The 15,948-nt window shown below is 51.2% G+C and overlaps 2 protein-coding genes across 5 annotated transcripts in view; both read right to left on the bottom strand.

The window, feature by feature from the left end:
* Nucleotides 1–15,948, bottom strand: part of LOC137223536 (janus kinase and microtubule-interacting protein 1) — a 100,876-nt gene that overhangs the window by 7,734 nt on the left and 77,194 nt on the right. For all 4 annotated transcript variants that reach the window (XM_067735473.1, XM_067735472.1, XM_067735475.1 and 1 more), the window contains 4 exons: nucleotides 14,824–14,970; nucleotides 13,754–13,894; nucleotides 11,993–12,052; nucleotides 233–361 (listed from right to left, as the gene is read on the bottom strand). In XM_067735473.1, the coding sequence (XP_067591574.1) occupies nucleotides 233–361; nucleotides 11,993–12,052; nucleotides 13,754–13,894; nucleotides 14,824–14,970 (477 nt within the window). The remainder of the gene's footprint in view (nucleotides 1–232; nucleotides 362–11,992; nucleotides 12,053–13,753; nucleotides 13,895–14,823; nucleotides 14,971–15,948) is intronic.
* On the bottom strand, nucleotides 4,296–4,697 carry LOC137223537 (uncharacterized). Its single transcript, XM_067735477.1, has one exon. It carries the CDS (start codon nucleotides 4,594–4,596, stop codon nucleotides 4,435–4,437), a length of 162 nt encoding a protein of 53 aa, XP_067591578.1. The 5' UTR covers nucleotides 4,597–4,697; the 3' UTR covers nucleotides 4,296–4,434.

Genomic DNA, 15,948 nt, shown 5'->3' with positions numbered 1-15,948 from the left:
CCACGGATCTCCTGTGTGAAAGCCGTGCTGGGGAAGGAAGGGGTCCCCACGTGCTGCCAGCGCCCCCATCACCATTCTCGGAACCTGTGAAAGTGGGGACCACCTTTCCTGGACGCTGGACTGTGATCACACAGGTCCTGCAGGGTTCGTGCCTCACAGTGAGGGAGCAATGCCTGCAGCGGCCAGAGGCGGGAGGCGCCGTACAAGCATCCCCAGGGTGAGGTCCGCTTACGTCGTCCAAGTCCTCCTCGGGCGTGGCCGGAGCCCTGTCCGTCCTGTCTGTGTTGCAGGACGTCTCTGACAATGTTTCCGAGTCCACAGACTCCTCGTCAAATCCAAAAAATGTCTCCACAACATGCTTCTGTAAAAGGCAATTTGCATGACATGAGGAGGGGACTCAGAATCACCCGGATCCTCCATCCCGTCTTCCCCGGGGCAGAGGGGGCTACGATGGGCATCTGGGCCAACGGGGCATCCCAGGAGGTGGGTCGTAGGGTCTGTCCGGGATTGGCTGGGGGAGAAAGGGGGCGCCAAAGGTGGTCAGAGGGTGGAGGGTTGCCGCAGAGCGTGCTGGCCCAGCCCTGGCTCCAGGCGCATGAGCTGATGACCTTTTGCAAGTCAGCCCCTTGGCCCTTCTGAGCGCCAGCTACTTTCTCCATCGGACAGACATGGGACCACCCCCCTCACCTGTGGGCACAAAGTGAGGTCACCAAGCACCACGCCCAGGGCAGTACGAGTGAGCAGCATCCTTGCTGTACTGAGGAGGGGAGGGGAGGGGAGCCACGTGAGACGTGGTGTTCTAGACCAGGCACAGGGGAAGGTGGTGAGGCAGACTGTCCACGGGTGGACCCTGGACTCCAGCTGGACAAGTGTGGGCCCCAGGTCCTCACCAGACGTTCCCCGTGAGGCAATTTTAGTTTAACCGTCTGTCATGGAAAACTTGGAACACTTACAAAATGAGAAGGAAGAGCGTAACCGACCCACATACAGCCAATATTCAGATTCAGAGGCAATTTTAAATGCTCTGTGTGCTGGCCTCCCGGTTACCCTGCCCAGCACTTCTCCCACCCCAAATATCACAGGAGATGGGGCTTCATTCACTCATTCATTCATTCATTCATTCATTCAGCAAACACCTGACTGAGCGCCTTCTATGGGTCAGACACTAGGTTGGGCCTGGGGGCTACAACTAGACCAAAACCAGGCCTGGTCGCTACCACAAAGACCTTCTGTCCCCTGGGGCTGCAGATGTCAACTCACAATCACCAGATCAACATCCCTTGTCCAGAAACACTGGCGCTTTTCTTCCCCAAAATAGCCTCAAAGAAGGATTTTCATTTGTTTTTACAATCAATGAATACTCTTGACCATGAAGAAAGAACTATAACTAAATCCAGAGCCAAGCCCAGGCTCCTACCCATTCATCTGAACCGGCTCCTCCCAGATCCCCCTCCCCGCCCGCCCCCCCCCCCCCCCGCAACACACAGAGGGAGGGGTCAGGGCGCTCCCCACATGCGCAGGGCGCCTCCCACTCTGTTGGGGCTAATGCTTGTGTACAATCTCATGTGCCCAGATGTAAGAAAAATGTGGTTGGTACCACAATCAATAACGTGATTAGGAAATAATTCAGAATCGGGAAGGGAGAAGAAGGGGCTCCTTTGTCATCTCGTGCGGTTAGTGTCTCTCAAGAGGCTGTGCTGGAGGCACCTGACCACCGCTGTCACCCACAATGGCTTTGCATTTGGCGTTCGTGTTTCTGCAAACTGCTTTCACCCTGCGCTCCTTTTTGTTTATTTAATACAGGAGGGGCAGGTACTGCCCCGTGAACTCCCAAATAATCTCCTCAACAGCTCCATGGCTGGCCAGTGGGCAACCCCAAACCAATTGTTCCCACAGTCTAACGTGCTTGTCACCGGCAGCTCCATACTTTTAGTTCCTCAGGCCAAAAACCTAGGTTCCCCGCCCCGCCCCGCCCCCCATGTTCCACGCCTCTGGGAGAAATCCTGTTGGCTCCATCTTCAGCCCGGAATCCAATCCTCCAGGAACCAGCGCCTCCCTCCTGGCTCAAGCCACCATCGTCTCTCACCGAAATTTAGAAAACTGCCTCCTACTGTCCTTCCGGCTCCTGCCTTTGTCCCAAACCCTGGTGGTCAGATGAACTATTTTGAAACAAGAGTCAGGTCGCGTTGGTCCTTTGCTCAAAGCCCACCGGCTCTGCACCATACCTCAGTAAAAGTCAATCCACACTGCAGTCCACAGGCCCTGCAGGACCTGCCTCCTACTCTGCTCTGGCCTCATGCCCTTCACCACTGGGCTCCAGCCACACTGCCAAGCACACCCCTGCACCTTCCACATGCCTGCCACAGGGCCTTTGCACTGCCTAGATGCTTTTCACCAGAATGAACAAGGCTCTCTCCCTCCCTTCCCTCAAGTCTTTGCACAAATGTAACATTAAAAAAGACCTCCCTGACCACCACATCAAAGTCCTGACTAACCTATCCCCACCCCAACCTCCGTTCTCCTTCCTTTATTTTTCTCCATAGTGCTCACCGCTACCTAACATAAGACATATTTTGCTTATGTGTCTATTAGCTGTCTTTCTCCTCTAGAATATAGGCCCTATGAGGAGAGGGATTTTGCTCCATGAGAGCAAGGGTTTGGGCTCTTCTCTTCCTCACTGTAGCCCAGGACCTGACACACTCAAGAAATATCGGTTGTTCAATGAGTATTTGCAATGAACTCAATGCCAAACAAACCTGTTTACCCACAAATAGTGTCGGGTTTGCACGTGACCTCCCTTCCCTCATTCATACAGCCAGCATCAGCTGGGCCTCCACCTGACTGTGCACCCCAGGTGAGTCCACCAGGTAGGAATGTGAGGCCCTATTAGGCTCCTTTCTGAGTGGAGGTTGGAGGAGACAATCCTACACTCAAATCCCCCCTGCCCCTGGGTTGGGAAACCCCACCTGAGTTCAAGTGTCAATGATGTTCCAGATGTTCCATCTCCAGGGAGCTGTGGCTATGACATCTGATGGCAGAAGCATTTACGGCGCTCAGCTCCTCTGCACACACGCAGTTCACCCGAGCCTCAGGCTCCTTATTTTTCTGGGCAGCCACTCAGCTGACCTCATTTCTTGTAAACACTGCTAATTGCTAGGCCTCTGGGGACAGGCCTGTTGTGCTGAGTGGCAGCGAGCTGTGATGCGGGGAGGGCCCTGCCTGGCACACCGATGGAGCCCCAGGAAACATCAAGCTCACAGTCTCCGCACGACCAGGACGCAAGGCTGAGTGGTGGTCACTCACTGCAGGCGTCGTGGGCCATGCTGGGAGGTGATGACTCAGTGTTCCATTACCTAGGACAACCCGCTTTTTGAACACTTGCGGGACTGCGAGTTAAGTACTCAAGTACTGAGCCCTAGTACAGTGTATTAACTACAGACGCCGCAGCCGCGCATTTAAAGCAGACCTGCCCAGACTCAAGGGGAGCCCCCGAAGTATCATGTGGCCCCAGAGGCCAAGAACCCTAGGACGCATGCTGCAGTGAGGGAAGGAGGAAGCGGCTCTGAGAGTGGGGATCAAACACAAAAGGACATTCAAATTATACCCCCACAATCAGAAAGGAGACGAATCCGCAAATACACAGCACAGACAATTTCCAGGGCAGCAGTGAGCTGACCATGACCTGCCCCCCACCTTGTCTAACTTATGGGTGAGGTTAGTTTGTTTCCTCTGAGGGTTAGTTTTTTTAAGTGACTGTATTATATGGGAAGCCAGAATGTACTATGTATATTTATGCCTTTATTAATAAAACAACAAGATAGAAAAAGACATTTTAATGTTTCAAGTGAAAATCTGGTGGCTGTCTTCTTGGAGACTAAGCAACACTGCCTTCCACTGCATTTTCCTATACACAAAATAACACACCAGCCTCCAAGGAATGAGAGGAAAATCACCTGCAAATACTGTTTCCTCAAATGCTCGGCTCATAATGGGCTTTTAAAAAGTCAAGCATGAAAGAAACCATCGATTTTTTGGAGCCTCCATTGTTCAAAAATTCTCTGGGAATTTCTTATGAAAAGACACTTCAGGAGCATAAAATTTCCATTCCAAGTGCATTTTCTGTATAAAAGGGGCGCACTCCTCCAGACTTCTATTTTCTTTACTACCAAACTCTTGCCTTGCTGACACCTTTTTACTAACTAATCCAAATGCTTGAAATGCAGTTTGGGCAAAAAATGACAGAAAAATAAACATTTCTTCTCCATTTATGTGCTGAATAGACGCTCATTCTTAGCAGATCACATGGGATGGAGAGGAAAAGGCGAGGCACCCCCCAAATAAACAACCCTTCAACTGACTCCAGCCTCTCTCAGCCTCCTCTCTCCTCATCTGTGTCATTCCCAACAATCGTGGTCACAGGAAGGAGCTCCCCGATCATAGCCACTTACTTTCACATGGCCACAACCTATCCCCCAAAGCTGGCCACTCACCGTCATGCTTATAGGTCATCTCCTGGCAGCCAGAAAAGTAGAGGCACACCAGGGCGCAGAGACAGAGGAAAAAGGAGAAGTACAGCACAAAGAGGATATACTCCATGGTGGGGAGGGGCTGCAGGACCCACTAGCCGTGTGTGTCGAGGGAGCCGAAAGCCATATCATTGCCATCAATTTCTAGGTCTCTCTCAAGTCCTAGGAGGAAGCACCGATTCTTCCCCAGAGCATTCTCCTTCCCTCGACCACACAAGCCCACCGTCTTCCTTCTCTGCTGCAGAGCTCTGAGAATGAAGATACTCCGGAAGATGCACCTTTATTAAAAGGGATGCCAGCTCTGGGGCAGATCCGTGGGCTGAGAGGAGCCGGTTTCCAGGGGCCGGGCCTGGGCATGTCAGTCCCAGAGGACGGCCTCCAGTCTGGCTTATTCTCTGGGGGCTTTCCTCGCAGACCCCAGGTTCCCTGAGCTGCCCTGCTGTCGGGGCCATTCCATGGGCCCGGGTCCCTGGATGATCACAAGGGCCCCCGGGAACAGCGCTAGCAACCATGAAGCTGAGAGAGGCTTCTTCACGACCAGAGCCCAAAACGGGGAGGCTTGGGGAATTTCTCTATTGATCCCCGTCCACCCTGTACACGCCCCAGACTAGTTAAACTCATGGGTTCTCAGCAATTCTTCTGTAAGTATTTGTTTTTATCATTTATATGAACCGAAAGAAACCATCATCCAACAGAAAAACTGCAACTAGAGAGGTCTTCAGTTTCCCGCCCGTGTGGCACCTACGAGGGCCTTGTGTTTCTTGCAGAAGCTTCTCTAAGCATAAGATCAAAAGAAAAAAACCCTCCTAATGGAGGGTTTTAAAAAGGGCATATTTTACCATTAAAAAGTAAAACTTCTGTAATTTGAAAGGTAGTAAAGCAACATTAAAAGGTAGTAAAGCAACATTATTTCACAAAAGAAAAAATATACATAGCCAAGTTCATATATATTTTAACTCCAATAATGTTTGATACTCTCCTCCTTTCAGAGTAGCCATGATATGAGCTACGTAACCATGTCATACTACGCAACTTAGTGCTAAGTCTTTAAGTCATCCTTCCAAATGAGCTGCCACCCAGGCAGAGTTGGGACTGGTTCAGGCATGGGCCTGTGACCAGGCTGAGCTAAGGAGCACCAGCTCTGGGACTTTTGCTGGAACCACTAAGGAGAGACACCCTCTGACCACAAAGGTTGCTAGACAGGTATAATGCCAGCCTGAAGCTGCTAAAGCTGTTTGGGCCACCACATGGGAGAGCCTGCTTGAGAAAGAGGCCAGCCCAGAGGAAAGTACATTTGAAAGATGGAGATAGACAGGTACCTGGCAATATCGTGTGAACATCTGGATCCAGCCATGCCTGAAACCAGTCTAAACTTCTCAGTTATACAAATTTTTTTCTTTGTTTAAATGACTTTGAGTTTTTGACGCTAGCAACAGAAAAAATCTTGGCTAATGGGGAAGAGGGAGATAATCCTAGAAATCAAGTCATCCGCAAACTGTTGAGTTTTGCGATAAGCCTAAAGGCTGATTTCTCTCTGAGCTGCTCTACACCTGAACCCTCAAGAAAAATGAAAGACAACCTTTGCCTTGCAAGCAGATTCCTGGCTCTGTGGACACCATGACACATGTCCATGACACATGTCCAACCTCCTGGACCTACTTAGACCCACCTTTGCTGGAAGCTCCTCAAGAGCGGAGGCACCCCTCTGCACCCATCACCTGACGCTGTGCTGTGCCCAAGGCAGATGCTCCACGGATGATGGAGCAATGGCGAGAGAGATGGGGGGAGGGGAAGGGCTGAGAGCTGCACCACCTTGGCCTTCACCACCTAGCCCACTGAAGACATGAGCCACCATAGGCCTTGGGCAGGAGGCAAGCACCCAGAAGAAATGGGGAACCAGTGGAGGGTTTCTAAGAAGAAGGTGGCAGGGTCAGACTTGTGCCATAAAAAGATCGTTCTGAACAGCTCTTGGGGGAGGAAGATGCTGGAAGCAGGGGAGCAGCCAGGGAGCTGTGGCAATAACCCCAGGACAGCAGATGAGGGCCCAAAGGAAGATGGTGGAGACAGATGAGGAAGCAGAGGCCTAGAGAGGAGGGTCTGGAATCAGGGAGCTTTGCCTCAAGCCCCTCAGCACTGGGTCTGGGATCCCCTCCTAACACCAGGCAGGAGGCCAGGAGCTGCAGACCCGCCTTTCAGTTGGCTCCTCTCCGAAGACTGAGGCTCACCCCCATGCTCACTCCCCGTGTTGGGGTTTCCTGCCCTGCTAGAATACATTGCCTAGAACCACCATCACCTCCTATCTATTCCAAAGTCTTCGGGTATGGCCTGGATGTCCCCATGGGCGTTGCTATGCGGGATGAGGTGCCCTGGGCAGGCTCTGCAGCCAGGTCAGGCCCGCAGCTCTGCTTTTTCTCCCCCCTCCATTGCCCAGCAACCTGCAATGCTGCCCCAGGTCGGGTGACAGGGGTGCTGCCCAGCCTGGAAGGGACAAGCCTTTGTCCCGTCCAGGGAAGGAAACACCCAGCGAAAGCCCTCGGCTGCACGTTGCCACGTGGGGAGCCTCACAGACCAGCAGGGCTGAAAGGAAGTATAGCTCACTTAGTCCATGTGATCGAGCCCCACTGTGTGGGCCGGGTGCTGTGCTGGGAGCTGCTCATAACTGGATGAACGAGGCAGGATCCAGCCCTCTCCACACTCAAAGGCTGATGACAGAGCCATGGGGAAGGGTTGTACAGGAACAAAGTCAAGTGGAAACAACCAGAAAGGGGAAAAAAGATTCCTTTGGCTACTTAAAAATGGGAAATGTATTCACGTGATGGAAAGTGCCTGGCATCCAGCTAGGCTAAAGTGTGGCACCCTGGCTTCTGTGCCAGAGCAGCTGCTGGGACCCTGGTCCTTCCCTCCACAAGGCCGCAGGCTTGGTCTTGGAGGCACAAGGTCAAGTTTGGATAGGCCCTAGGTGTCCTATCAGAATGGATGCAGGAGCCACTGACCAGAAGTGACGTATCAGAAGCTCCCCAGGTGTGAACTGTGTCCTGGTGACAGCAGACCCCTGGTCCATTTGGGAGAAGGGACCACAGAACAGATGCTTGAACCCAAGGAAGGGCCTATTCTCAGGTGGTGCTTTGATGTTTCCCAACCTCCCCTCAAAGGATGGCTGCTGTCTACAGGGCATCGAGATGTCACCTCACTGCTACCTGAGACTGTCTCTATCTAAAAGATGGTGACGTGAATTAGAGTGGGGGGGAGGGGAGGGGCAGGGCCTGGGAACCTGCATCTAAAAGGCCCTCCAAAAGAAAGCTACTGATTTAAGATGAAGGGAGAAAGAGAATTTATAATTTACTGATCCCTGACGACACAACAGGCATGGAGCCAGAAGCTACCTTTAATCTCATGGGTGTGATGTTCATTGTAAGAACCAGGAAACCGAGGTTCCCAGAGTTCAAGGCCACACAGCTAGGAGCCGGTGTGACCCCCACGCTGTTCCAGGCTACGGTTTCTGAGCCTCATCCAAGATCCCAGCCCCCCTTTCAAGGTGCGTGAGCAAACTGTACTAATTTTAGCCATTCTTCACGCACCCAGCTCTCTCCTAAGACACAGCTCTCTGCTGCCAGGCCGCACGAGCTGACCCCCTACCACCCGCCACTCCATGGCGGGGCTCTGATTCCAGTTAGGCCCTGATCAGACCTTCTGCAGAGCAAATCCCCCTCCCTGGCTAGGGCCCGAGGAACCGCTCAGGGTCATTCTCCTGCAACCTCCACCCGGGGCTGAACTAGCAGGGTCCCCGGGCAGGGACAGCCAACACCAGTCTTGTCCCCAGAAGACCCATGAGACAGGTCAGCAGCCCTCGGGGACAGGATGGCCCCCTGGAAGATGAGGGCTGGCATCACTGCTCTGCCCTCAGCACTTCTGCAGCAACTGGGCTGTGGGTGTGGAATTAGAGGAGCCCCTTCGGGGGAACTGCAGAGTCCAGGGAGGCTTGCAACAGCCAGAGAGCAGGGATGGCTGTCAGACTTCCAGAAAATTCTGGAAACTTCAATGCGCTCACCATGACACTGTGTCATGCAAGGACCCGGACAAAGCGGTAAAGTGCGTGGATGCATAAGGGACAGAGTGCGATGGAGGCATTTAAGGAGAGAAAAGAAAGTACTGAATCCCTGCGGCCTGTGGAGAGGAGGAAGGGAAGTTGCCCAGCTTGAGAGGCAGCCCTGCAGAATTAAAAACCTAACCGGGTCCCCGATGGACCCAGATAACATCCCATCCAGCCCCGACAAGCTGGGATTGAGCAGTAGCATAAGGGAAACAGCTGTACACTGAACCTTGAGAAAAAGAAAGATGCTGGTGGGTCATAGTAAGTGGGAAAGACCCTGAATCAGGTCAGGAAATTTCCCACAGAAGTTCCCAAACTCCACCTTCCAGTGGCATAAAACTATTGCAATTACAGTGACCAAACATCCCCATCCTGAGAAGACCCAGTGTCAGGCAAATGTATCATTCCAGTAAAAGCAATTTGTTTATTGAGTCAACAGCTATTTAGGGCCACCCACTCTGTGCCAGGCAGTGACCAGGACGTGGTGAGCAGGACACAGGTGCTGCCCTCCTTGCCGGCTGTACATGCAAGCCTAGCAAATCCCAAGCCCATTCTAGGCCTCTGTAAAGTTCCTTCCCATAGACACATTCAGAAACAGGAAAAGGGGAAACATAATCTTCTCTTATTCCAGGCATTCTGATAAGGTTTGAAAAATATAGTTACGGCTCCAAAGTGGGTTTCCTGAAAACCTTTCTGGGATATATGAGCCCGCAGCACATCCAGTTCGTGCAACAAACTGAACACCTTTAGATTGTTGCTTTTTAAACATATGTCCTGTGGTGAAAATGGCATTGGTGTACATTACTGGCAACTGTGCAAAATGACGCAACCCTTCTATAAAGCAGGGGTTGGGGGCTGGGGGCGAATGTTCTTGACTGAAGCCTTCACACCCTCTGACCCACGTTTTGACTTCTGGGAATCTACCCACGGGAACGATCCAGACTATGGACACAGTTTTCTGGACAAAAAGAGTTCGCTGTGGCGACATTTACAGAAGAAGGAAGTCCAGGAAGACAGAAAGGGTGGTCACCCAATGAGATGTTCAGCACTCAGGGAATCCAGCAGAACTGGCCCGTGAAGAGTGGTCTGCTCAGCATAGACACATTTATTGCAGCATTATTCACAACCGTGAGGAGCTGGAAGCAAACATGCCCGGCAGACACAGGACAGTAAACAGATCTATAGCCCATCCACTCCATGGATTATGTAGCCATGAACATTCACATTTATGATGACAGCATCATAACATGGATAAATGCTTTATAGCATAGTAGTAAGTAAACACCCAGGGTACAAAAGTGTATTCTACAATTACAGTTACATTATTTATTTATTTTTTTTGTGGTATATGGGCCTCTCACTGTTGTGGCCTCTCCCATTGCGGAGCACAGGCTCCGGACACGCAGGCTCAACGGCCATAGCTCACGGGCCCAGCCGCTCCGCGGCACGTGGGATCCTCCCGGACCAGGGCACTAACCCGTGTCCCCTGCATCGGCAGGCGGACTCTCAACCACTGCGCCACCAGGGAAGCCCTACAGTTACATTATTTAAAAAAATGGAAGCAGAATGAGGATGGGGGGAGCGGAGATTGTGTTAAAATGCCAACATTGATTGCACTGGGGAGGTACCGCTGTGATGGACCCCTTGTCTCCCAGATAGTCTACAATGTGGTTATACTACTTCCATAATAAAATATATATATTTAAAAATAACCAAGTTCTGCTGAACCACTTCCCTTTCCTGAGTTTCTAATGTCAGTGCATAGAGATTTGTATCTCATTCAACTTCACTTGGTGGCACGAGCTTGGGCCTTGGAGCCCAAGACTTGAGGCTGAAGGTCAGCCTTGTCAATTACTTTACCTCTTTGACTCATTTCTAAATTTTATATCTATATACTTCCTGTAACTTTAAAATGAAAAAAAATAACACCAGTCTCACAGGGTTGCTATGAAGATTAAATGAGATGGTATAAATAACCACTTATGCATGTGTCCAAATTCGGTCCACAGATATATTTTATTTGGCCCACAGAGTATACTATAAACAATTTGCACCAATATTTACAACCCTTAGATTTTACATAAAGGTGTTATGGGTTGAACTGAGTCCCCCAAAAAAGATATGTTAAAGTCCTAACCCCCCAGTACTTCAGAATGTGACTTCAATTGGAAATAAGGTCATTGCAATAATATGAGGGCACACTGTAGTGGCGTGGACCCCTATGTGACTGGTGTCCCTATAAGAAGATAGCCACGTGATACAGAGACATACAGGGAAAATGGCACGTGACAACAAAAGTAGAGATTGTGGTTATGCAGCTTTTAGACAAGGAAAGCCAAAGATTGCCAGTAAATCACCAGAAGCTAAGACGAGGCAAGGAAGGATTCCCCTACAGGTTTCAGAGGGAGCACGGCACTAACACCTTGATTTTAGACTTTTAGACTCCAGAACCTTGAGATAACACATTTCTGTTGTTCTAAGCTACCCAGTTTGTGGTACTTTGTTACAAAAGCCCTAGGAAACTAATGCATAAGGAGTCCCACTTCTCTTGAATGACTGGAATATCTGATACCACCTGGCTCACTTTCTTATAGCAGCTGATAGTCTGGGCCCAGTTTTCCACAGTCCCCACCACTCCCTATTGTCACCCTGACACGAAAGCCATATATCTGTGATCATTCAGTAAGACATCTGCACTGCTGTTTTCTTTATAGGAGAGAAATATTTCTCTACAACCATATCTCTACCCAAAGATAAACCATGAGGGGCATCTGGTTCAATAAAAAGGAGAACAGGCCCACAGCTTCATGGAAGTGAAAAATGTTTACAGGTATTAATGCAAACTAAGTCCTTTTTAAATACCAATTTGTTCTTTTACTTTCCAGCTTGGTCCCTGTGGGCATCCGAGTTTTCCAAACCCAGCTCTGCTCTCTTCACTGGACGTTTGGACACCATCTCTATAAAATGGGCAAAACCACATTTTCCAAAAAGAACGCATCCTGTATCATTCCAAAAAAGCCCGAAGCTCCTGATTTTTCAAAACAGGATATAGATGTTATAAACCAAGACTAAGTGTCTTTTAAATCCTTCAAAAGGTCTAAGTATTTAAGTTTTTAATTTGGGGTGTGCATCCCCTGAGACCTAAATACAGAATTCATCTGTAAATTTTCCATGAATAAATTACAGTAAGCAGCCCCATGTTGCTTTCAGAGGTAGTTATAACAGGTTTTTCACCATCGAATATGCAGAGATGTGAGTGTGTCTGCCTTTAGGGCTCCTCTATGGATTGCTCGCTTCTCCCCCTATGCCTGGACCATCCGCCCTGCAGACGCTGGCATGGAGCCAAAGCAGGGCAGCTGCGCCCTTGCACGCTCACCTTGGGTGGCTTCAGGCCCTTCCCACGATGTCTTCTGGAGCGCAAGAGCCGTTCTCTCTCCTAGAAGGAAACACAACTGTTGGGATTTTCAGCCAGCCTCACATCACATCCACCAACCCAGCTGACTTCAGAGGGCATAACTTACAATGCTGCTGTGCCTACCTGTCTGCACCAGGCCTGGGTCAGTCCAGGTTCTGAGCACCCAAGGCATGGCTGCTTCTCAGAACTGACAGCTACAGAGCCATGCCGTTAACTGGACATGGACCATCCCAGAAAAAATGCCAAGATTTGCCAATCTTGTAAAACTCCAGCCTGTCTGTCTCTGGGCCTGTAAGCTATAAAACTTTAGGCAGTGTTGACTAGACATCAGCTGTCAGTGATCCCAGCAGAAAATAAAAAAGCTTGCAGCTTTGATCTCAGATAGAGCTGGGGCCAAGTCCCCATGGGGCCTCCTCCTGGTCAGGTGACACACCTCATTTCTCTGACTCTCAGGTTCTTCCTTTGCTATATGGACTGGAACACGCCCTTCAGAGACTGTGGGTACCTGTGGTTCTTGTCAGTAGAAATGGTACCCATCGAGTAGTAGCAGGAGTAGCAGCATTCTGCCCCAGATAAAACCAGTAAATTCTCTCCTTCCTAATCAAATGTTCCTATTCTCTTTGGCTGCCAGGAAACCCAGAGACAAATCTGGTGCTTGGCCACAGCCCATATGGTCCACCCATGTGTCCCTGCTGATCTTAACTGATGCTGCTATCTTCATTTTCTCTAGTCTTATCTGTTAATCTTCCTCTTTCAACTCTATCATTGTTTTGTTGAGTGTGTTTTTTTCATCTTATGTGGCATAAAGACTTTCGTGTAATGAAGCAAAGATGAATGGAAGGATAAATGATTAGATGATGGTTGGAATGAAGGTGGGATGGAGGGAAGAAGGGATGGGTGGAGGAAGGGGACGATGGGAAGATGGATGGAGGGATGGGAGGGAGGATGGATGGGTGAGTGGAAGGAGAGAAGGAAGGAGTAGAGATAGAGAGATAGGAAAGCAAAATGAATTGGACAATTACAGTCAAAGCCTTTTCTATAATTTTGATCACTGGCTTTTCTACTTTTTGAAGATCCACTAACGGAAGCATCACATACCCCCTTGGGCAAGCAGAACACACTTTGCTTCTAAGATGCAACTAAAGCTCACTATAGATGCTCCCTTCCTGGTTCCTAAGCTCCTTCCACAAAGAGGTGCAGAATTCTCTGGGTGTAACACTCCACCTACTTAAGACATACAACCCCCTTAATGATGCCCCGCACACACACACACACACACACACACACACACACACACACACAGTCTTAACAAGTCCTTCAAATTCTGCTCTGATCACAAGGTTCCAGTTTTCAAGTTCACAGTCTGCAACAACTAGGCTAGAAGAAAAGAAAATAGATTTCTTGGGGACAGATCATGCCCACTCTGTAGAGGCCAGAAGGCTCTTTTTAAAAAACTGATGCTGCTTCTCAATGGCAGCAAACTAGGGATAAGATTTGAGAAAAAGAGTAGCCATGAAAACCGCTCCCAGATACCAGTGATGTCATATAAACAAGTGGAGGCTGCTTTCTGGAAGAACAAAGGGGGAAGGTGCCCATCATCAGGAGGAGCTCTGTGAGATCCCACCCTGCCAGCAGCATCGCCCTGCAGCCCTGCTGCCATTCCCGGGGCCTGGGTCTCATGCGCCCCACGGAGGGCTGTCGCTCACGCTCATGCAGACATACCAGCGAGAGATCGTCGATGACATGCTGCTGCTCCAGCACCTGCAGGCGCAGGAACTCGATTTCCTGCTCGTCCCTCGTCAAACTGAGGTCATTCAAGGAAGTGTGCCTCTTCAGGGACGCCTGTGCCGACAGCTTCTCTTTCTGCAGCCAAGGGAAGAGAGGGCACTGCAGGGCCACTCATCCACAACACTTGATAGGAAGCCACCGTGCGCGTCAGGGCATGGAGTGTGGGCTTGGGGATATGGGATGGAAGAATGGAGGGAGGGATGAGAGCCCCCAGGTCGTCAAGCTGGAGGAGTGGACAGCTGCAGACCAGAGTCAGGCCCGAGGTGTGGCTGACTGTGCCCGACGCTGACAGGAAGGGCTGGGTGGGCACTGGGGTGGGGAGAGGTGGGTGTCTGCACCAAGCCTGGAAAGCTTGGTCGCTGGGGAAAGAGAGCACGGAACACATGGTAACGACACACACTCACACCTGGACCTGCCAGGGCGTGGGAGAAGGGTGTTCTGTCTCCCGGAGCCTCAGTCTTCTCAGCTGTAAAATGGGCATGACTGACACTAGTTTAGACAATGAACCTCAGAGTATTCCTTAAACCATCAACTGCAAGACACCACCCTGACCACAAAGACCAGTCATTCTTGTTGGAGCAAATAAAAGGCCCAAATTCAAAGCACTCAGAGCAAAATTGTAATCATTCACGTACTGAGCTTCGTCAGTGCACCGGGTTTTCTGTGAGAATGTTTTACGCCATCACTCATCCTCTCCTTAAACCCACAGCACTGATATTTTCCTTCCCAGTTCACAGATGAGGAAGCTGAGAGAATGAGGGCTGGGTCTAAGGACCCTGGGTGGAGACCCACTGTCTGACTGCCCCGGGCTCTCTGTCAGGCACAGATGCCCACAGTGCTGTGAACTGTGGAGAACAGAGGCAGGAGGGACGGGTGCAGACTGAGACCGCTCGGCAGGCTTCCTGGGGAAGGTGGGTAGGAGGTGGCCCCAGGGAACGTGTACGGCGAGGGCCAGGAGCTGGAGGAGCCCGGGCAGAGACAAGGCCTCCGAGACGATGACTTACCATCTCCACGTTTTCCCGCGTGAGATTCTTGATCTTCTCCTCCATCCTCTGGATGCTCTGCAGCAAGTCCTCGTTCTTCTTGTTCATTCGCTTGTTCTTCTCCACCAGGGGCTTCAGCTGGACCTCGGTCTCACGGGAGCGTTTCAGCTGCGGCCAGACAGAGAGGGCAGCGGCTGTAAGAGCCCAACCTCAGAGGCCAGTGGAGATGCCCCCTGGCCTGGAGCTGCCGCTGCTTGGGACCACATCTCCTGGGTGGTGCAAACACCACGAAGAGCCCACAGACACCTGGCTTCCAAATGCAGGCTCCCACCTGAGCCTGAGAGGGCCTCGGGCAGGGCAACAGGAGGGGGTGCAGCCCAACACGGAGGCCCAGAGACCTCCCTCAGGTCGTCCCCGCTGGCAAGCGGCCTGAGCCTCTTCCACACTTCCTTTACCTCCGGGCATAACCCCCAGAGGTCATGGGTCACATGCATAAAGGTCATTCCAGCTACCTGGCTCCTCCTGGCCACCATTCCTCTCCAGGTAGAGACCTAGCCGAAAGCTCAACACTTTTCAGACAACAGACGATCCCTTGGCCCTGCTCAATGTCAGCCTCAATGCTCAGGGCTCCATCCAGCCCTGGAGCCATGCCCTGAGTCCTCTGAGCACAGTCCCTATGACTGACGAGGTGTCCTTCCAGTCTCTCTCATCCCATCAGCATCTGAGGAGCCCCTCTTGGGCCCGGGCCCTGTGCTGGGAGCTGGGTCAAAGGGATGACATGATGGGGTGACCGTCCAACAGACGGGAGAAGAGGACAAAGACGGTAACAGAGGTAAGAACACAGTGAGACAGGCGCCGGTGGACACGCCAGGCCGGGGAACCACACATCCAGGGGTTCAGAACGGACAAGAAGACGGCACGTCGCTGAGTGCAGCGGGAGCAAGGAGTCTGGGGGATGGGCAGAGCAGGGGCGGGCATGGTGAGGTCTGATTTAGGGAGCTGAGAGCTCTGCCATTTGTTTCCACCTGCAGCCACACTCCTGCCGCCCCCAGGGCTTTGAGGCAGGAGCACTCTGTGGTCAGGAATGCCTTCTAGAACAATCCATCACTCTGACTGCTGTGTGGAGGCCAGTCCAGCGAGACAGAG

This window comes from Pseudorca crassidens, chromosome 4 (genome assembly GCF_039906515.1).
Source record: "Pseudorca crassidens isolate mPseCra1 chromosome 4, mPseCra1.hap1, whole genome shotgun sequence".
Classification (NCBI taxonomy): domain Eukaryota; kingdom Metazoa; phylum Chordata; class Mammalia; order Artiodactyla; family Delphinidae; genus Pseudorca; species Pseudorca crassidens.
Note: the sequence above shows the minus strand (reverse complement) of the source record. Positions and strands in the feature narration are given on the sequence as shown.

Excerpts from the sequence above, each read along its gene's own strand:
- LOC137223537 (XM_067735477.1), bottom strand. The coding sequence starts at position 4,596 with ATGGAGTATATCCTCTTTGTGCTGTACTTCTCCTTTTTCCTCTGTCTC.